General features: G+C 51.9%; 8 protein-coding genes across 8 annotated transcripts; 3 read left to right on the top strand and 5 right to left on the bottom strand.

Annotated features, from left to right (window-relative positions):
* Positions 1-69: 69 nt before the first annotated feature.
* On the top strand, positions 70-939 carry N7539_000098 (MARVEL domain-containing protein; the record flags this gene model as incomplete). Its single annotated transcript, XM_056929702.1, has 5 exons — positions 70-132; positions 222-381; positions 460-644; positions 738-781; positions 912-939. The coding sequence occupies 5 exons, from the start codon at positions 70-72 to the stop codon at positions 937-939; spliced, it is 480 nt and encodes a 159-aa protein (XP_056793995.1).
* Positions 940-1,989: 1,050 nt separating this feature from the next.
* On the top strand, positions 1,990-4,260 carry N7539_000097 (uncharacterized protein; the record flags this gene model as incomplete). Its single annotated transcript, XM_056929701.1, has 2 exons — positions 1,990-2,648; positions 2,802-4,260. The coding sequence occupies 2 exons, from the start codon at positions 1,990-1,992 to the stop codon at positions 4,258-4,260; spliced, it is 2,118 nt and encodes a 705-aa protein (XP_056793994.1).
* Positions 4,261-4,628: 368 nt separating this feature from the next.
* On the bottom strand, positions 4,629-6,207 carry N7539_000096 (putative serine/threonine-protein phosphatase; the record flags this gene model as incomplete). Its single annotated transcript, XM_056929700.1, has 3 exons — positions 4,629-4,910; positions 5,004-5,506; positions 5,646-6,207. The coding sequence occupies 3 exons, from the start codon at positions 6,205-6,207 to the stop codon at positions 4,629-4,631; spliced, it is 1,347 nt and encodes a 448-aa protein (XP_056793993.1).
* Positions 6,208-8,537: 2,330 nt separating this feature from the next.
* Positions 8,538-10,477, bottom strand: N7539_000095 (tRNA threonylcarbamoyladenosine dehydratase; the record flags this gene model as incomplete). The annotated part of the gene is made up of 3 exons (XM_056929699.1): positions 8,538-9,814; positions 9,884-9,986; positions 10,094-10,477. The coding sequence occupies 3 exons, from the start codon at positions 10,475-10,477 to the stop codon at positions 8,538-8,540; spliced, it is 1,764 nt and encodes a 587-aa protein (XP_056793992.1).
* Positions 10,478-11,936: 1,459 nt separating this feature from the next.
* N7539_000094 (uncharacterized protein) lies at positions 11,937-12,523 on the bottom strand (the record flags this gene model as incomplete). Its single annotated transcript, XM_056929698.1, has 2 exons — positions 11,937-12,214; positions 12,283-12,523. The coding sequence occupies 2 exons, from the start codon at positions 12,521-12,523 to the stop codon at positions 11,937-11,939; spliced, it is 519 nt and encodes a 172-aa protein (XP_056793991.1).
* A 526-nt stretch (positions 12,524-13,049) lies between these two features.
* On the bottom strand, positions 13,050-14,633 carry N7539_000093 (homoserine O-acetyltransferase family protein; the record flags this gene model as incomplete). Its single annotated transcript, XM_056929697.1, has 1 exon — positions 13,050-14,633. The coding sequence occupies one exon, from the start codon at positions 14,631-14,633 to the stop codon at positions 13,050-13,052; it is 1,584 nt and encodes a 527-aa protein (XP_056793990.1).
* Positions 14,634-15,105: 472 nt separating this feature from the next.
* N7539_000092 (glycoside hydrolase family 43 protein) lies at positions 15,106-16,457 on the bottom strand (the record flags this gene model as incomplete). Its single annotated transcript, XM_056929696.1, has 2 exons — positions 15,106-15,786; positions 15,867-16,457. The coding sequence occupies 2 exons, from the start codon at positions 16,455-16,457 to the stop codon at positions 15,106-15,108; spliced, it is 1,272 nt and encodes a 423-aa protein (XP_056793989.1).
* Positions 16,458-19,923: 3,466 nt separating this feature from the next.
* Positions 19,924-20,997, top strand: N7539_000091 (glycosyltransferase family 32 protein; the record flags this gene model as incomplete). Its single annotated transcript, XM_056929695.1, has 1 exon — positions 19,924-20,997. One exon carries the CDS (start codon positions 19,924-19,926, stop codon positions 20,995-20,997), a length of 1,074 nt encoding a protein of 357 aa, XP_056793988.1.
* Between the last annotated feature and the right edge of the window lie 354 nt (positions 20,998-21,351).

The following is a 21,351-nucleotide window of genomic DNA, read 5'->3' as shown; positions in this document are numbered from 1 at the left end:
CCACAAGAGCAGCCCCGTCCTAGAACACTTGACAAGCTTCACCGGCACTGAGTCACTCATCTGTTCACCATGCCCATCGTTTCACGAGTCATTTCCATCCCGCTGCGTATTGCAGAGATTGCCTTTGCGGCGGTATGTACTCCATAGTCCATACTCCATACACTCACTCCAAAACATCCAGCAGAAGCAATATCCTCTAACAGTGCATTTGCTTTTTCCAGGTGGTCGCAGGTATTATCGGGCACTACCTTCACTCCTTTGCCAACATCGACGCCTGGGCGCAATCCCGCTGGATCTATACCGAGGTCATCGCTTCTCTATCGATCCTTCTCGGTCTTCTCTGGCTTCTCCCTTTTGCCTGGGGCTTTTATCTGTGGCCGCGTATGTTTGCAACATCCGTCTATCTTCCACCGCCATGATGAGTTGGGCTTTGCTAACTGGATTTCAAAATCCCACCAGTGGACATTCTGATCTCCTTTGCCTGGTTTGCTGCCTTTGGTATCTTGGTCGATGCGCTGCAGGGTATGCAATGTGGTGGCATCTGGTACTGGCACTTCAGGGGACAGAACCAATGTGGACGGTGGAAAGCTGCCGAGGCCTTCAGCTTCTTGTCTGCTATTGTCTGGCTCATCTCTGCTCTTGTGGTCCGTCAAACCCATTACTTACCTTCATTGACTTCCCATGGATTTGACCTCGGTCGGGAAATGGCTGGCTGACTTGATTTTTTTTTCATGTAGGGTCTCTGGTTCACATTCCGTGCTCGCGACCGCACCGTTCGAAGGTAAGCATGTCTTTCTTATTTTTCTTGTCTTTTCTACGAGGCGTGTGTGTGGTTTCTGTCGAGCCATTCTACTCCTGCGATGCTCTAACTAGTTCGCACACTCAAATGCATTTCTGACTATAATCGACAGCTCTCGCTGGGGCCAGCGCTCTGTCTAAGCCATTCTTGGAGCGCAAGCCCACTGTCCTACTGGGAAGCGAGAAGTGAAGCGAGGCGCGAGCGATGCCAAAAACAATATCCCGACTCAATTTGTCACAAGGCCGCTCATTCATTCCAGTAAATTTTGTGACACGTCCTTGTTTGGTCAGTGTCCAGACTTGGACGGTCGGCGACACTCTACTTCCGGGGTCTCCTCCAGCGACAGCCGTGATGCGTACGAGATGAGGTTCATGAGCTATGATGATTGATGTCGATACCCTTCGTTTTGAAAGCTTGCGTAATGTTGCGTTCTGCCTGGGTTTTAACTTGGCAGAGGATACCTCGAGAGTCTAATGTTTTGATTTGGTGGCTAGTGACGGACTATAGCTTGATTTCATAATTCGATCCTTCTTTGTCTTTTCGAAGTTGAAGTAAGAACAGTCTGCCCTTGAAGTGGATAGCTTGATCTAAGGTATTAGACCTTCAATGACTTTGACCAGAAGTTTTCCTTCTTCCGCATTCTACGAAAGATCTTTAAGTATTTTTATAATAGTCTTAGTACCTGATATAGTGCGCGACGGCCTCTTAAGTCGCTGTGTAGACTACCAATAACCATAAGTCAGTGCATGTTTACATCTCATCCTTGGGCTGGTAGTCTCGATGACAGTAGCCTTGCCACTCACCGCTGGAGTTATTGTTGTTCAATGACCACTTAGCCTTGGTCGGAACTACAGATGTCAGACCGAGCGTCATCACATTTTTGTATTCTCGATTTGACATCTGACACTACTTCGTGTGATCCTACAAAAGGAGTGCTGCGAGCTCTGTTGACGTCGATTTCACCTCTTGAAGAGGCAAGAGGGCCCGACACCGACGGGCGGAGCATACGACCCCCGTCATTCTTTAGCATCTTGGCAAAATGGAGACTGTCTCTTTTCCCTCTTTCTGTGCGGTGTCTCACCCGTCGCGGTGGAATCCTGGAGAGGAGAGGAGGAAAAAAAGAAAGAAAGAACAGAAAGTTCGATAATATTCAGCAGGGACCGCTCCTGAATCCTTACGACCATGCAACAATGGCTTCGCCCAAACAGGTGAAGAACAAGCAACACTCGGATAATTCATCCTCATCCGATCAAGCTGAAATTGCGAGTCCGACCGACGACTTTTTTGTGGACTTGGAGGACCTGCGTCCGCTCCACTACAAGGACAACGACGACGGCGAATCTGCCACCATTTCAGGTAGCACCAAGCGTGATTGCGACGTCAAGGCTCACGCTCAAGTCGATGCTCTCCCCAGAGCCAGCGACGAGTACGGTACTCTAGAGTTGGGGAGTATCCCGTTACTGCCTACAGGGGCTTCTTTGGACGCGCACCTGGACGTGGACGATTCGGATGCGGACTCGTATCTGAGTGACTATGATGATCATCGTTCAGGGCCTCGTAGGTGGAATCCGCCGCTGTCGTGCACGCGCGACGGCTTCCTGACTTGGTTACGAGGTCCACAGCCACCTCATGTGTATCGAATTCATCCTTGGTTTCCGCAATGGCAGGCTGCACCGGCGCGTTTCGTGGACCGTTGGGCTCCCAGGCGACAGATGAAGATTGCCTTGCTCGCGGGAGGCCTGATCTTCTGGACTCTTGTCTTTTTCCTCTCCTTGAAGGCTGCTGTCGCGGGTCAGACAATCCCGGGGTACGGGAGCCCGGTCAAGATTTCGTGTCATCATCGGCTGTGGTATGTTTCTTTTTTTTTTTCTTTTTTTTTTTGGTTTATTTGGTGGCTATTTGCCCCAAATACGAGCCGAATGAAAGCCGCCCCAAATATCAGCCGGATGAAAGCCGCCCCGTTGATTGAATTATGATGATGATGCTGATGAGAGCACAACAGGGCCAATGCCACGGAATGCGGCCTGAATGGAGATCTCTGCCGTCCATTTGACGAGCAGTCCTTCGCCTTCAGTTGCCCTGCTGGGTGCTCCACTGCCATCGTGCTGGAGCCATACAATATTGGCAATCGATCGTATAACTACCGTCAACTTGTGATTGGAGGCAAGCCATTCCGCGTTGATGCCCACAAAAGTGGTCTCTATCGTGGTGACTCGTCCATCTGTGCCTCAGCATTGCATGCCGGTCTCATTAGCGACGCAAAGGGTGGATGCGCGATCCTTCATCGTCGCGGTGAGCGAGCTGATTTTCAAAACTTTACCAAGAATGGAATTGAAAGTATCGCATTTCAGCCCTCGTTCCCAATGTCATTTATCCTGACACGGCAAACGACTCCTTCGCCGGGATCGGACGAAGGAAAGCTGGTGGAGTGCTTCGATGTCCGGTGGTCCCTGTTTGCATTCACCGTCGTGATGACCACGATCTTCTCCATGACCATCACTTCAGCGCCGGTCTTCTACAGCGTTACGTTCTTCGTTGTGTGGTTCCAGGTCGCCATGGCATCGGACCCTCCTGGATCGAATAGCTTCTACGGCTTGCTGCAGGTTGGTCTGGGCCGATTCCTTCCCGGTGCGTTTGTGGGTTTCGCATTATATTACTTCTCCGTTCGGAGGACATTAGGCGACCTCGACGCACATGCGGATAAAACCGTCCTCTGGCTGGGAGCATGTTGGGTGGGCGCCTTGAATAACGACACCTTTGACCGCATACCCATCTCACGCTTGACCCCCCACGACCTCAAACAGCAACCGGGGGCCATCACGGCGTTGGTGATCATCATTGGTGTCCTCGTGGTATCCATCGTCGTCCAGGCGCATTGCTTCCGTCGGGAGGGCCGTCTACCGCGCATGCTGGGACTGTACGGCATCATGGCCCTCTGCATCATTGTCCTCTTACTAGTGCCCAAGATGAATCTTCGTCTCCATCACTTCATCCTTGCCCTACTTCTCATCCCGGGAACCACCCTCCAAACGCGCCTCAGCCTCTTATTCCAGGGCCTCCTACTAGGCTTATTCATCAACGGAATCGCTCGCTGGGGCTTCGACTCCATTCTTCAGACCCCCGCCTCACTCCTGGGAGACGGACGTCTCGGCACAAAGCCTCCCCCGGTAAATCCACCACACATCGAGCACAGGAATCACCTGACTTTTTCCTTCCCCGATCTGCCCCCGCACGTCGACGGAATCGGTGTGATTGTCAACGACGTCCTTCGGTACCAGGGCATGAAGGCCAAAGACAATAGCTCCGTGCCGGACTTTGAGTGGTCGCGACTACAACCCAATCAACCCGAGTACTTTCAGCTCGGCTATGTACATTCGAATGCGTTGGGGGGACAATGGTACGAGGACTTTTCTGTGCCTTCGACCTGGGCTGTGAGTGGGGACTTCTTTTATCCAGCGTAGAATTCGTGCGGTGGATGGAGGACGGAGATTGGAAATGTCTCGCTTTCTCTGTTCGTGGTCTGCATTGAGAGATTGGCGTTGGCTCATGTATATCCGTTTGATTAAATTCTATGCATTACACTGACCTTTTCGGTAGTCTTGGGTTTGTGCTCTGTTCTATCTTATACCGAGGTAGGAAATTGCAAAATGGACATCGGCCATGAACGTGCAGATTGTCTGCAAATGCTATGCAATTGGTTGGTGAGCTTTGGCATTCGAGGGTAAAGGAAGTAGAAAAAGGAAACACCGGTGGCGCCAGCGACACTAAAATGCAATGCAATGCAACAAGCTACCAGCATGTTTACTCGAGCGAGCTTCAAAGATCTACTTTAGCTTTTTCTCCTTCTTCTCCGTCTCTCCCCCTCCGCCGTCAAGGTATAATCCGTCTTGCACTTGACCTGTACAATGGTCTGCTTCCCGCCATCCTCAATCACCAGGGCGGTCAATTTCCCGCCCTTGACACAGCCAGAGTCGAGTCCCTTGGCGTAGGTTTGTATGTTCAATCCTGTTTTCGCGTCATGGCCGTAGATGACGGTCGTGGGGTGTGATCGGGGATCTCGATGCGAGGGTTTGAGACTCGAGTATAGTCGAGTTTGATGCTTTTCGAACATCTAGCGGGGGAGAGACATATCAGCTTAGAGCTGCGTTGTCATATATAATATATATGATCAGGGCAGAGAAAGAACGTTTGAGTGGTGTTTTACCTTTGACCATGCAATACCCTTGTTCGACGGACTGGGGAAATGCGTGTCCGGGTCAATCGTTCGCATGGTCATTGCCAGCGAGGGATCCTGTTTGTCCAGCTCCACGCCGGGGACCAGCCCCGCGTGCACAACCACCACTCGGCCCATGGTCGGGATTTGCCCAACATCCAATATCACCGGGCACGCACCAAGCCACTTGATCTGGTCGGCACTGAGGGACCGGGCCAATTCACGCTCTTGGGCTTCTTTGTCTGAGGGTGCGTGCGATGTGACGTTCTGCCCGTCCTCGTTTGTTGACTCCGTCGTTCTGTGTTTGGCGTCTAGTTCGTGACGGAGGAGTAAGATGCGATCCTCGTGGTTTCCGCGGACACAGGATGCTCCGAGCTCACGGGCGAGATCGACCACTCCGGCACTGTCGGGGCCCTTGTTGATGATGTCTCCTGTTAGAATGAGGTGATCTCCGCTACTGGGGGAGAATTCGATTTTCTTGAGTAATCGGGACACTGTAGGTAGGGAAAGAGGGTCAACGAGTCAGCTTTTGCATGCATTTCGCTTTTTTGGTCTTTTGATGACAAGGTCGTGGAAAAAAAATAAATGAAAAAAAAAAACAAAAAGGGGGAACTCTGCGCTCTCAACACATACGTTCATCTTTGCACCCATGTACATCTCCGACAACCACTAGACGCTTTGCACTTTTCTTGCCCTTGCCGTAACCTCCGGTTCGCGACGCAGGCAGCAACGAGGAGTCCAGCGTCTGCAGGCGAGTCAGGGCATCGAGACGAGGGAGCGCATTACTCCCGTACCATCCACCGACTGCGACTTCCGTCGCGGGATTCAAGGCGTGCATGAGAGTATTCCGTTCGGTCAGATGGGGATGCAGGAACATGGTCCATGAAGCCCAGCTGATGAGGACCAAGCCCAGATAGACCACCAGGTAGCGGCGGAAGCGAGGCGCCGCAATCATCGATAAGGCGATTTGGACATAACTGGCTTGCTTCATCGCGTCGGGTGAGGATGAGAGAGCTCGGTAGCTACTGCTGCGGCTGGTGAACGACCAGCCATTGCGAAGTGTATTGAGCAGACGGCGTGGAGCCCGTGTGAAACGCGATGATGAGGGTTGCTCGTGTGATGTCCGGCTGTGTGGATCACGGAGTTCATGATCGGCTTCGGATTCGGATTCGGCTTCGGCTTCATACGAGGCCATGATCAAGCGGTGGTGTGGATCGTCGGAATTCCGTCGCCGGTGGGTATCAAAGAAACAATGATCGAGCTCAGAGAGTCCGACATCCGGATTCCATTCATAAAATCATGGAGAAGAGAAAATGAAGATCATCGTTTGACCACCACCACGCCAAAGTCCGATCGGGGGGAGAACCTCTTGGCAGCGACAGGTCGTCGCTCAGACCTTGGCAGCGCGCTCATCAGGAACCCATGCATGTTGGGAACCGATCGAGACGCGGCGCTGGGAGAGCCATTCTCCGGGAGAGGGGCGGATCTGATTGACCCGCTGGAGGCCTATTCTTAGGATCCATATTCCGATGGGTATTCACTATTCACTATTCACTATTCACTGTGGTGAGAGCTGGGGGCACGCGATGGAGTGCCAACGGAGATACGGGCAGGAGAAGATGGGGCCTCCTGAGTCCTGGAGTCCTGAGTGCCGGCCGTCGAGAGCTGGAAGTGTCGCCCTCAGATGCGTAGTGTCTTGGCCACGAGTAGACTATTGGCAGAGTCCAGCCAGAGGAGAATCGTACTCGTCCGTGCCAGCCAAATGTCTCAGCGCACGTCAGAGCGGAACCTGTGCTGATCCACTCGTGGAGAGGAGAACGGTAGGACTCGAGGTGGAGGACGAACAACGGCGTTCTGAGTGTGAGGGAGGTAGTCAGGGTTAAATGTAGAGCGACCGATCATCCGAGTGTTGTTTGTTGTCGGCAGATGGCTTTTTGCGAGGGTCTCTACGGGGTTCTATCACATGGAAGTTTATATAGTCCGAGACCAGGAATCGTCTTACTACAGGTCGCCATTTGCACGATTAGTTTTTTTTCCACGAGCATCTAAGCGGGATCGGAGTACGCGGGCTGTTAAAATATATATGGTCGGACATACACTCGGAGCCAAGAAAGAGGTCTCCATCCAGACGGCCCTGTGCTGTGCAGAGCGTCCACGCTTTTTCTCGCGGAGTCTTTGACCAGGAGATGATCAATCCGCCGGGGCTCTGTCGGACGCTATGGTCAAGAAGAATGACTTGCCGAGTCTGCTGGACTTCGTGACTTACTCATTCGATCGGTAATACGTTCCACTTCACTGTCAACGTTGTGTACTTGATCCTTTTCCAGGGAGGGAACCCTCGCGGGGAAACGTTGACAGAGCCCTAGCAGTAGGAACTCTTCTGCTCGATCAACGCTTCGTTCTTCCAGTTGGTGATCACGTAGGCTTTACGGAAGCGGACAGCGTTTCCAAGAGCCTATCCTCCAAATTTGCAAAGTATCCGGCGAGATGATTCCCCTCCAATCTTGTGCGTCTGATCTCCGTGCCAGGCTACCGACAGAGAAGGGATGTCATTTGTTGGACTGTCCAGGTCTTTCGTACCCAGACTCTCAGCTTGGAAGGGTAGGTTGCTGATTGACAGAGTTAGGAAAGTTGATGACATTCTCGAGGCTGTCAAGCCTCAAAAGTCATTATTCGATGAAATGCAACCAAACAGCGAGAGCATGCCCATTTGATAAGCTAGGTTCAAGGATTCCTTCTCCCGATCGGGAGTTGGGTCTGGAAATCACCAGCATGATCACTGCGTAATTTGGTGATAAATCATGGCTATATAAATTATGGTTAGAGCAATCAACCAGCAAGAGCCCGGATGGTCTAGTGGGTAAGAATCACTTCAAGTCCTACCATTGTAAGGTTCTCCGATCTAACAATTTCACAGTATGATTCTCGCTTTGGGTGAACAACCGAAATGCGAGAGGCCCCGCGTTCGAATCGCGGTTCGGGCCCTCTTCTTTTTTTTCTTTCTTTTTCTCTTTCCCCCTTCCTTGCTACATTAATACGGCACACAACTGCACACAAAGCCGTCAAGGTCTTTCCTCGGAGGACTAGATGATCGACTGAATTCTCAAAAAATCAACCATTCGAATATTTCCGTGGCCATCATGTTGTTCATGCGTAGAAGATCAGGGTAGTTTATTTTGAAAACTGATCTCAACCTAATGAGCGACTGGGAGACACCGACACACCGGCAAATAGTACTGCGAGAGGACACCCGTAGGTGTTAGGTAGTACCTACCGGACAGACATCAAGACAGGACAGGCGCGAAGCCAAAGCACAGTGTCGAAGCGTCTTAATAGTGTGAGAAACCTACATTCACCAAGAAGAACTTATGCGAATAACAAGGGAAAGATGAAACGTGCTTAGGTTTGCGGGGTGGTCAAGTCGCACTTTATGTAAACGGAGCTCAACATCGAAGGCGCTGCTCGCATTGTCCTGTACATGATCATCACCCAATGGGCCAATCGTCCAAAACTTCACAACCCAAGCTATTGCACCTGGAAATATCCCTCATTGTGCCTTTTCCACTCTTCAATCTCCCTCCTACGCAGGGCCACCCGGTTCAAGATGACCTCGTCGTACAGGTCCTCCACACTCTTCTCACCGCGCAGGACCTCCCGTTCATGCCGAGTCGCCTCGTCCTTGGTCATGCACACCAGGTCTGACGGGTCAAGCTTGAATAGCTTCTGCCCGTCCTTTTCCCAAGTGAGGTCCATGTGGAAGCCTTGTGCGGGGACCGTCCACGGCATGAGTACGAGGCGGTTGGGTAGACCCGTCACAACACTTTTGCCACGGTATACCTCCTCCACAAGGTATTGGATATCATCCTTACTGATGGGGAGACGAAGACCAACTGGATCTTCTCCACCGACCTGACGCACTTGCTTCTCCAGGAATCCGGAGAGCGAGGCCAGGATTGAGTCGTACATCTTTTCACGACCCTTGCCAGACGTGTTGTAGTCGAGCGGGTACCCGGAAACGCTACAGATCACATGGTTGGCCAGGGTGTAGCCAAAGACCGCAGGCATTGTGCCCAAGACGGGCAAAATGCGCACGCGGAAGTCAGGCAACACACTCAACTCGCCCACTTTTCCCTTGCTGAACTCGTCCTCAGGAAGTGGAAGCAAGCTCGCCTTGCCCGGCGCAGTTCGCTCGGTGGAGAACACAGTGGGGATGCCGGTGTTGACACCGAGCATCTTGAGACGGCGTCGCGTGCTCCGACAGAGAGGGTCGTCTGTACTTGTCGAGATATCCCCGACCACAACACGAGTCGGGTCGGACTTACACCCTGCTCCCATTGACGAGATCACGGGCAACCCATTTTTATGACAATAGTGCAGCAAGTCCACCTTGGACGTGATGTTGTCGATGCAGTCCAGCACGTAGTCTGGGCGACGGCCCTCCCCTTCATGAGTCAAGGTCCATGGTCCGAGGAGTTCTTCGGCGACATCTTTGCCAAAGAGCTCATTGCGGCAGTCGAACATGACCCACGGCGCAATCTGCTCCAGTCGCCTCCTGATACAGTGAACCTTGGGCGTGCCGACGTCGGCAAGTGTGGCTAGGGCATGGCGATTGAGAGAGGAAAGCGTGACTTGATCAAAGTCGATCAGCCGAATCTTGGAAACTCCAGAGCGAGCAAGGGAAGCTGCAGCATGAGATCCGACACCGCCACAGCCAACAACCACAATATAAGATCCCCGAAGCTTGGCGAGACCCTCATCCTTGAGAAATACCCGGTTTCTGGCGAGTTGTTCAAGAATGAGATCTAAGACAGATCCATTGTATCCAGATTAGCTTGATACTGTGGTATTCATCATCTATGGGATTGTCGTACCGTCATCGTAATCGCCCTGCTGCGCTCGACGAGCAAGTGCGGCGCCACGCTCGTCCTCTTTGCTCAATGGAATTCCCAGGTCAGGAGCACCGTACTGCGTCAGCTGCACCACACGACGCAAGTCAGTTCCCTGCCCAATATGCCTGGCGGCCCAAAAGCGATTCGAAGAATTTGTGGTTGGGGGCAAATTCGTCATTCCACAGCGCCTACCTTGGTCGCAGGGTGTGCTTCATCGAGGCCCGGAATAGAAGCTTTCAGATCGTGAACTGCCTCCTTCCGCCTGTAGGCCTGATATCCAAAGATGGCACTCGCGACAGCCGCACCAGACAGAACCGCCGTTGTCGCAAGTTGGGATGTTTGCGACCCGGCCTGTCGGTGAAGCCAAGATGACATGTTTTTGAGAAATCCTTCCTCGCAGTCTTCGTCTTCGCGCGATTGTCTTTCTCGGTCCCCAAGTTCCTCCTCGGTCGATGTTCGGCGACGAGATCGAGAAGAAGGTCGGGCAAATCTAGCATTCATATCGTCAGAATCGAATCCGTAGTCGAGATCGGCGTCTTCGGAGCCGTGCCACCATTTGGAGTGTGACTGTGCCATTGTGATGAGTTCAGGAGAGAAGGTCTTACAATGGAAAGAATGCGCCGACTCTTTGTGCTTCTTAAAATTCAAACCAAAAGGTACTCTTACTGTAGCTCTCATGCACATGCGCTCATCGGTGGAACCCCGATAGACGCTGTATCATCACGTGAGAGGCCGCTGTGGCTGCACCCGCCAACACATCAACGCGCGTGGAGGATCGCTTTGCATCTGACGTTTCGCGTCATTGACGAGAAAGGTATGTTTCTCGAGGGTGACCAGCCGGTAGCTCAGAAGCTTTTTGTTGACTTCTCATGAGCAGATTATCTTAATATGCTGGAAGCAGTCTTTCTCTCAGTCTCAATGACGACAACCATCACATAAGAGCTTCTCACGACACGTCCGGACCTCTGGATGGTTCAATGGAAACCATCCCTTGACGGCGCCTGCGCCGTGACTTGTGGAAGGTGAGATTGAACTCACGGTGGGTGACTGAGAAAACTGAACAGAGATCCGAGAGACGATCGATAGCTGCGGGCGTGCTTGCGATGGCCCAACCCACCGCTTTCAATTCTTTTCCATTTTGCGTTAACAGAGCTGAGATCAGGTGTACATACTACTAACACTTCAAACTAACTCAATTCGATCTTGTCATTCTCAGTTCTCTTCTCTCCTATAGAGTGGCTCCATAACTCGCTCTTGTTGACTGACCCCAATCTCCCCCCGAGCAGGTCGCCCAATGACGAAGTCCTTCTGTCGCACACTCCGAGGATTCTGTATATGATACTTGCTCCGTCTGTACACCTATCCAGGCAACGACGTTGAGCATACCGATGACGAGTGACAAAAAAGATAGTTTTCAATCCGAGGGCTTTCGCAACTCCCTTGAGAGGGTTGACCAATTACAACTGTACACTACTTGAAAACATACAAAATGAAATGAACTAACACATATGATTTAACCTTATATTCTTGTCCATCTCTTCGCTTCTCATCCTTCTCTAGCTCTGTTCCATCTCCGTCTCCTCCATACCTTGAGCTACTGCCCAGTGATGATTCCAAGCCAATTCTGCAGGTAACCGACGCCTTCGGGTGAATGTTCTCCAGACATTTCATAATCTGGTTACCGGTGAATACACAATTGGGAGCTACTCTGAGGGCATTTTGTCAAATTGTAGTAATGGGGTGAGGGACGTTTTCGTCGTTGGGACTTTGCAATATCACCCCAACGTGCGTCAAACGAAGTCATTAGTTATCGTGTGTCGCTACAACATGGTACAACACTTACGCCCCATTACTGTTTGTATCACTATATTGACCAAGATTTACTATTCAGTGTACAGGGGGGTTATACTGGATACAAGCTCGTTTCAAGACTAAAATTGCTCCCTGGCATACTTATCTCCGTGACCAAAATCCCATGCACATCCATGCCACTTCGCAGACATTTTCAGTGAACCAAATTCCAAGCATATGGACCTTAGAAAGCGTTTTCCTCGAATCTTCTTCGCTTCACCATTCGACCTTCAAGGACTGAATCCCCGCGTTGTCGGCGTCGATTGTTTTCGATATCTAAAGGTACATGAGGGGACGAGGGTTCGCGCGAGGCGTCATTTTGATCGTCGCTTGAGTTGTCCTTTGAGCCATCACTCGAATCCTCAGTCGAACCGTCACTCGATACGTCAGCTGAGTAGTCAGTTGAGCCGTCGCTGAGATCGTCGCTCACGCTGTCACTCCGCTCGTCCTTCTCCTCGTCCACTACACCATTCATGAGCTGCTTAGTTCTCAACGTCGAAGAAGTGATAGGACCGATTGTTTATTCTTACCCGTGCTTGTCCGGCCTCGAGCCACCTCCCAAGATATCTCGAGAACCGCGGCGCCCAGCTCCGCAATCTCGCGCATGTCATCGAGTGTGTTCAGAATCTGGTCGAATTTCCTGAGAGTCTCGCCCCGTCCGATTGACGTGGTGACGTCGTGTCCAACCGAGTCGACTCTCATCGCGGAAAGGAGTTCATCGACTTCATCGTTGAAGATCTGCAGAAGGTCGGGCGTTGTGAGGGGGTCCATTTTTGGTTGGGCTTGCGGTTCGAAATGGAGTGGAAGTGTTTGGTGTGGAGGATGTGATAGGAAGGTAAGTTGATTTGAGAGGGAGATGTTGAGATTTATTACCTATATGATTGTTTGCTCTCTGAGGTGCTACGCGTGGTGAAGATGCCTTTTTGATGATGGTGCGATCATCTGGATGTCTGCCTGATCAGCCCGGTCCTAGGACGGGAACAGAGGGGAGGTTTCTCCCCCAGGGCTGCTGTCGTCTGCAGAGTTTCCCTCGCTGAAGGATCTTTTTGATATATGGCTGTAGCTCATTTCGCGCTGGTGATAGAGAGAGAAGAGGTAATATGGATGGTGTACAAATTATTTGTACGATTCCAAGCAGTAGATATCAGATTCGACGCCAGAAATGCAGTCGTCGGTGACGACGCAATGAGGTTGGGAATTATATACAAGATTGCGACAGGCATCACTGAGCTCAGATGGCGATGGCTTGACCTTTGCAAATAACTATGATGATAGACATATCTTTTATTTCGCAATTTTACTTCAGGAAACGACCCAAAGCACCGCCAATGTTCTTGAGATCCAGCAAGAACGTATCATGACCGAATAAAGAGAGGTCCTCCCCCAGCTCGATGTGCTCGACGGATGTGTTGCCAGCTGCACGAAGGGTCTCGGCAATCTCGCGCTGCTGCCATGCAGGGAAAAGAATGTCGCTAGCAACGCCCATGACTAGGACCGGGTGGTTTTTCAGAGGGGCCAAGCCTCGGACGAGGTCTTGCGGCGGTCCGTCAAGCTGTTCTGCCTTGACGGATTGATCAGGTGAGGGAACCGAGGCAGCCGCTTCGGGTTGTTCCTCGTATGGCCTGTCAGGCAGAGTGAGACTGCAAGCAGGGTCGGAGGGATTGGGTGAGCCCTCGCCACGTGCGATGCGAAATTCGGACTCTGCTCGACGACGGCGAGTTCGGCTTTGATTCTCATGGCCGAGGTCAAAGAGATCCATGGCCTTGGAAACATACAGCAAGCTGTTAGGATCGTATTCCAAGCAGAATTTCTCTCCCGCGTGGTCGAGATAGGTCTCGATGAGGAAATCCGGACACAGCGCAGGTTGCTTGCTGGGATCGGCTCGACGACGTCCGAATCGCATCTCCCATTCCGGTCCGCTGCGATAGGTAACGGTTGCAATCTCGCGCGCCAGTTTCATTCCAGAATGTGGTGGGATTGCATCGTAGTAGAATCCACGCGCCCAATTCGGATCCATCATCAGTACTTGACGTTGTGTGTGGCGCATTGCAATACTGTACGGGTGACTTCGTGCGCAGCCACTGATACTGACAATTTTGCCCACACGCTCGGGGAACAAAACACCGGCTGCGAGACTCTGCATACCACCCATACTTGATCCCACCGAGGCGGCCAATTTTTGAATGCCCAAATGATCCAGAAGGCGAAACTGTGCCCGCACCATATCGTCCAAGGTCAAGATGGGGAAGCGCGTCGCATATCGCTGTCCATCCGACGGGTCCACAGAGGATGGTCCGGTGCTACCATAGCAGCCTCCGATCACATTTGTGCAAATCACAAAGTACTTGTTTGTGTCCAAGGGTAGCCCGGGCCCGATGAATTTCTCCCACCAGCCTGGTTTGTTGTTTGATGGTGTGCTGTGCGCATGACTTGAAGCCGACAATCCCGTATGAAGCAAAATGGCGTTGCTTTTATCCTGGTTCAATTGACCCCAAGTCTCGAAGGCGATGTCAAACTCCTGCAATCGACCGCCCCAATCGAGCAGGAGTGGCTCCTCGCAATGGTACCACTCATGCTGACCAGAGGTATACGACGGTTCAGGACCGGACTGTAATGACCGTGCAGAAAGTTGTTGTGATTTGGCGTCTTGTGCATCCAGACAGGGAAATGACATGGCGGGATTGGTCGAGTCCTTGGAGGTTGCGGTCGCCGTTGCTGTTGCTGCTGATGCGTTTCGTGGAGGCGCAGTATGCAGCGCCTTCATATGCGCCGACAACGGCCGAGCTCTGCTAGAAAGAAAGCCTGCATGTCCACTGACTCGGCACTGTGTCGCCCGAATAGTGCGCGATGAAGCGCGAGCGAAAACGTGAAGAGAGGCCATGGCGATGAAGAGCTCGACTTGTGCCTGGGACACCGCCAGATGTTGCAGGTGTCAGCTTTGCAACTCGGAGACTCAAGGCTCCAAGTTCCGTTTATCTAACCTCCGCAATCCCCGTCCCCAAACCACCTGAAATTCACGATTACACAAGCCGGAGAAGGGCGCGGAATGCCTGAGGCGGTCGTAACGGCATGGCGTCATCTGTCTCGGCCGTGATTGGCTACCACTTCTATTCCGCGGAGCTCCCCTGCACCTTATTTACTTTTTCCAGATACGTTCGTTCTGACGAAGGAGAAAAAAAGGATGAGGATATCATCAAAGTCGGCCTTGCAAAGTTCCAAAGGATCTGTAGGCTATGTGTAGTAATTATGTATACAACTCATGGCTTTGATATATAACAGCAAAACTCCTCCCCAATGAGAATCCCGACAACCGAAACGCCCCAATGCTATGCAATCCAAACACTCAACAACCCCTACAAGGCGGCCATGGTGATGGTGTTCTCAGTGGGTTGAATGTGGACTCCGCCCGCATACATGCACCGTTGACCGCCACAGTTGGCATGGAACACAATCTTCGTGCCATCGGGCGACAAGGTGGCACCTCCTGGCGCATCGAGACCAAAATCTTCCGTCTGCAGCAGTGGACGAGCCGCTCGAGTGTACGGACCCTTGACTGACCGTGCATGAGCATACTTGACGTTGTACCCGAGCGAGGTAAAGCAATGTGAGGAGAAGAAGAGGAAATAGGTTCCATCGTTTCGTCGAATGATGTTGGGTGCTTCAATGAGCGGGCCATCTGTGTCGTTGATATCCAAAATGATGTCTGGTTCACCAACTTTGGTGATGCCGTCCCCCTCGAGCTCCTGGAGGATGAGCGGAACCGGGCGTCGAGGGACGATACTGTTGCCGCAATATCCTCCACTACCGACACTGTTGCCATCACCCTTGTAGACGACGTAAAGCTTGCCATCGACATCGCGAAACGGCGAGGGGTCAATGGCTCCTCCGTATTTTTGCGGGCATGCCAAAGATGCATTGAGTGGGACAAAGGGTCCCATAGGATCCGTACCGGTGGACACAGCTGCTCCAATGCAGTGGTGTCCATGGCCGTCTTTGAGCTGACCTGAATAATACATGACGAATTTCCCATCATCCTGCAGATTATCACATGAGCTGACGGTCCGTAGTGGTTGGTTTCGAAGGTGGGGGTTGCCTCGACAGAAGAAGTACTTACTCGCTCAATGACATCCGGAGCCCAATGGTTGACAGCGAGCTCCCAGTGGCCTAGCGTTGGCATCGCATCATATCCATCATGGAGCGTCCAATTGACGAAATTCGTCGAGGTTGCGACCGGAACATGAATGGTCTGGGGGTCATGCTTCTTCGGATTCGTACCGTAGGCATACCAGGTGGCATTATGATGGAGAAGTCCTGGATCGGGAAAATTGTGGACCGCGAGGATGGGTTTGTTGTCCAGGACATGGTAGCTGTTGGCCTCTCCGGTCGTTGGGAAGAGGTGATAAGTGTTTCCGGGATCAGAATTCTGGTGGTTGATGGAGTGCCGCTTCATCAAGACCAGTGGAAGCACAATGACAAGGACGATCAGACCCAACAAAATCAGGCCAATCAAGCTGAGGAGAATGATGCGTCTCTTGTTGAAAGGTCGCGCAAGAAGCCTTGAAAAGGGGCCTTTCTCTTGGGTGAGTTGCTCCTTCTCCTGGTCCATCTCGTCTGAGGGACGCTCATCGTCAGAAAGTTGACTTGCGGAGAGTGACTGGACGGAAGTAGTGGCCTTGGCCGCTTCCTTGTCGGCCGACGAGTGCATGTTCCGAGCTCTTCTGAATGTTGCACTCAATCTCGCGAACGTGAGAAGAGCTGCAAATCCGCCGTTGCATACACGATGGTACTACAACGCGAGCTCCGGTCAGGGGGCAAACTTGAACCTCGATCAAGACGTCCTCGCGCGAGTTGTACTTGGAGAGTCAAGACAGTCCGGTGATGGGACTGTGTTGATGTGTCTCCAATTGGAACCAGCCAAACGAGATTGTCAGGATCCGGCGGCCCCCGTCAGCTAAAGAGTGTCGTGAGATCGTACTAGTACCTAAGTGAAGCAGAATTCGCTCGCCGGAGTGGGCTCCTGGCAGAAGGAATATATGCGGACAGAACAACAAGTGAACTTTAAATTGCAAGTGCCGATGGAATGGCTATTTGGGTGGCCGGATCATCAGGCAGACGGGATACACTACACAGGCACAAAAGTACAGGCCCGAGTTCGGGTAGACTGGAAAGATTTCGGACGGATGCCTAAATGGAAAAGAGCCATACGGTCTGGGTCGATCTCTCCAGGACCTGAACCCACTTCCAGCGAGTAGCCCCGAAGTTGCCTTTACACTTCCTCGGCTGGTCGACCTCAGACAAGAACCATTCTTTCAGCTGGGGACTGAAGGAACCAGACCCAGACCCAGACCTTTGGTCCGCCTGGATGGGCCTTCTCTGATGTCTTACTCCTGACCGAACTACTGTACTTTCGGCTGGGGTCGAAGCCGGTAAAAGTCGAACCCGAGGATATCCACTGTACAGAGAAAAGCCCAGTCGATCAGGACGCTCATTTCTCTACTCTGCCGTGCATAGGCGTTTCCTCAATCGAGAGCGCCAGATGTCGGGGAAAACCGATCAATTAGACTTTTTCTTCGCCCTACCGAAGGCCAAGCTTTTTGTGAGCGAGCAGTCAGGCACCCTAAAAGCCAATCAGAGAGGGTTGATGGCCCCCCTTGTTTCGATCGTCTCACATGGATCCACGTGAGCCACCTAATCGAGTTTAGTGCAGAGCTCCGCTCAGTTCTGGCTTTAATGCCTCTTCGATTCTCCCTCTTCCAGCCCACGGCTTTCCTACTCTCGTCAGGGGAGGGGTCGCTCCACTTTTATTTCTCGCATGTACCCTAGATCCCGTGATCAAAGCAAAACGTCTTCCATACTTTAACGTATGTAAAGATTACGGTCGCATTCCGGTACCGGAAGTGATGTACATAATTACATATGAAACTGTATAGGTTACGGCAGATTACGCACAATAATTTACCGAGGACTTACGGAAAATGGAAGTGGGCTGGACCCTACCCTGACGACGGTCATTCTACCCCGGCTGAACTGTAATCTGGCTTTGCTGTACTGTAGTTGCTAAGTTGTTAGTGGCTTCTACAGGGAGTAGTAGACTACTCTTTCTATTCACTGCGTCGACTGAATAATGTGAAGAGGCAAAGGCATTCCATTTTGAGACATTTGTTCCGAAGTCGACGCATGACTATGTAACTTCCACTGCAGGTTGAACATCCCACGGTGGGGTTCCCCCCACGGTGGAAGAGTCTTCCATGAGGTGGTTGCAGTTGCACACATTTGGTCGTTCGTACGGATACGGGCCTAGGCCCCCAGGCAGCATTTTTCTCGCCGCACTTCCGGTCGCAATTCCGCTCAGCCTTTCCATGGATTGGTCCTCTGCGGTAAAAGAACAGCCTAAAGCGAGCATTCCATCTGCTGGACCCGTGTGTGGAAAAAGAGAGATAAAGAGAGCAAAAAGAGAAGACAGATAAAACCGAATTCGCGCAGCCCTTCTGCCACCAGGTCCCATACCGTCGTGGAACTGTGTGTCAGAAGCACGTGCCATACTCATACTCGATGAGTCGAGAGACTCGATAACTACTCGATACAGTGGATAGAGATGTCCAGTGCCAAGCTCGGTGGTGTCCGAAGGACAAGCCACACAAGTGACCAGAGCCGCCAGCTCACGGCCGCACGCCCACTGCATCGCCCACGTGGGCAGCCCTCACTCTCGCCGGGGGTGGACGGCAACTCGGCTCCCTGAACGTCAACGGGAAGATAATCCCTCCGTGTGAAGGCCAGATGCCAGTCCTTATCGATCGAGGCCACTGATCGTTGATACGGTGGCTATCTTTCTATGCACAGCCTCGACTCTCGAGTACATAGTCCCTCCCTACTTACCTAGGTAGGTAGTAGTATCGGTACTAATTGATCTGGTTTGGAAGACCATGGCACTGTTCCGAGTTCCAATTTTCAAATCAAGCGTAGTATCAGAATTCAGAATGGACGAATCGAAACGTCTCGAGTTCTTAACTTATTATAATGAGGAGAGCAGTTCAGCGCTATGCTACGCATGAAACCAACATGCAAGACATGGACTCTATATACGAGGATCCTCGCATCTCGGATGTGATAAGATGATAAGAATATGGATCCGTTCAACGGAGGAGGTTGCCGGACGCTTGAAATAGCGGGATAGACAAGCTCGTGGATCGCAGCCAGCAAGAAAGGGTGTACAACTTTACATGAGCATTATGATCGCACCTCTCGTACATGTAGTGGTCTGCTATCCGCCCACTACGAGGCACTGGCACTGGCACTGGCACTGGCAGTAGTAGGACCGGGAAGAATATCAATCTGCTTATCTCCCCCACGTCACTGCTGGGCTTGTCCTTCAGCATGAATCATTCCAAATGGCACATGTGGCATATCGCCTTGATATCCTCGTATTGCGCAGGCTCTGATGCATGTCAATCTACGGAGGTCGTACTCGTACAGAAGGTTGTACTAAATTACTAATGCTGGCATCTAAGTAATACAGCCAGCGTTCTTGCAGCGGGAACAGCACAACGTCAACATCCCGTATCTCCGGGGAAGCCACGTGAGTGGCTCCACTTGCACCATCGCGGCATACGCAATCCTTTTCTCTGCCAGTTCTTCCATATAGCAGCAGGCGCTCCCCTCGATGTTCAATTGACGCGGGCCAGCGTCCTGAAGTGAGATCACAATTGTCGTGTCCTCTGATCGCTGCTTGCTGGAGAAGTGAGATACCCGATTTACGGATCGACACGGGCCCCGCTGGAGCGCCTCTTGCCCGTTTGCGGCAATCTGGTGCAGCTCCGAGCTCCGTCCAACAAACAGTACCTGAGTACCGTACCTCCAGGTCACATCGCAACAAAACGGATTGGGCACACGGTCAAGTTTAGCACGAGTGCAATGCTGCTTTTGAGAAACCAGCGGAACCGCTCATCTTGACTTTCACAATCCCGCGATCTTCAACTGCGCGGTCGGTCGGCTGCCTCCGTGCTCTTTTGCTCGCCTTTCTTTCTTTTTTTTTTCTTCTGATCGCGCTTTTGGCCAGCGAGAGAACTCCAAAGTTGTCGCGCATCCGACGGCAGCAAGCCTCTTAAAATTTGTTCTTCTGATTGGCTACAACAGGATTCCCCCGCCAGCGCCAGCGCTGAAGGCTGATCGAGATGCCGACAGTCCGCAAAGGCATTTTTGTCGCAGTCTGCATCCTCGCTCTTATCTACCTCTTCCACTCCCGCCAACCGGCGACTATTCCCGGCGCGCCTGGGTTTCGACCAGTGACAAAGATCTCGGAGGAAGAGCAGAGCTCCCTCAAACAGCAGAGAACGGACAGGGCGAATGCCAGACAGCGCCATGCGCTTTCGTTTGGAAACGCGCCCTTGCACAACCGCCTGCGATACCAATTTCCCTACGACCTGCGGAGCAGGTTCCCGGCATACATATGGCAGACATGGAAGTATGATCCATCATCAATGTGGTTTACAGACAGCTTGCGCGAGTCCGAGGCTTCGTGGACTACCTTGCATCCAGGCTTCACACATGAAGTGATTACAGATGACGTACAGCGGCACCTGATTATGTACCTCTATGCATCTCTCCCCGATGTCTTCGAAGCCTACGACTCGTTACCGCTCGCGGTTATGAAAGCCGATTTCTTCAGATATTTGATCTTGCTCGCACGGGGTGGCGTCTACAGTGACATTGATACCGTCGCTCTCAAACCAGCACCATACTGGCTGCCGGATGAGCTTGACCGATCCAGGGTCGGCATGATTTTCGGAATCGAAGCGGATCCAGATCGCCCGGATTGGCACGACTGGTATTCGCGACGCATTCAATTCTGTCAATGGACCATCGTGGCAAAGCCAGGCCACCCGATCTTGCGTGACATGGTCGCTTACATTACTGAGGAAGCATTGCGGATGAAGAAGGCGGGGATTCTCAAAGTCGGCAAGATGGATAAGACAGTGATGGAATTCACGGGACCGGGTGCCTGGACCGACGCCATCTTCCGCTACCTCAACAATCCTGACTACTTTCAAATCGCCCCAGGTGAGAAGAATATCACCTACGAGGACTTTAGCGGCCAGACTGGTCATCGGAAAGTCGGTGATGTCGTTGTTTTACCGATCACGAGCTTCAGTCCGGGTGTTGGGCAAATGGGGGCTGGTGGTACAGATGACCCCATGGCCTTTGTGCAGCATCGATTTGACGGTGAGGCTTTCCTTTTGAAACATTGACGCGAAGTAACTCTTGGCTCGGCGCTAACATTTGTTTTCTTGTCATTGGTATACAGGGTCTTGGAAAACGGATCCTTCTCTATAGCGCTATCTCAGTCGAGAAGCTACAGCTTGAAAAAAACAACAGCTCAATATTCGCAGAGCCAGTCGCACTCTATCCATCCACTCAACTTCAAGAAAAACATTCTCGAAAACCGCACTCGATAAGAAAGCGGCAACTCATTTACAAAGTATGCTCGAAAAGACGACCGACAATGGAAAACAATTCCCACACGACTCAAGTCCCATCAAGTCTGCAATGAATGTTGAATGTCGGCAGCTCTACCTGCAACCATGCAACGATAGTGCCACAAG

This window comes from Penicillium diatomitis (genome assembly GCF_028827545.1).
Source record: "Penicillium diatomitis strain IBT 30728 chromosome Unknown utg000001l_segment0_segment0, whole genome shotgun sequence".
Classification (NCBI taxonomy): domain Eukaryota; kingdom Fungi; phylum Ascomycota; class Eurotiomycetes; order Eurotiales; family Aspergillaceae; genus Penicillium; species Penicillium diatomitis.
The sequence above is the reverse complement of the archived record's forward strand: the minus strand, read 5'-3'. Positions and strand labels throughout refer to the sequence as shown.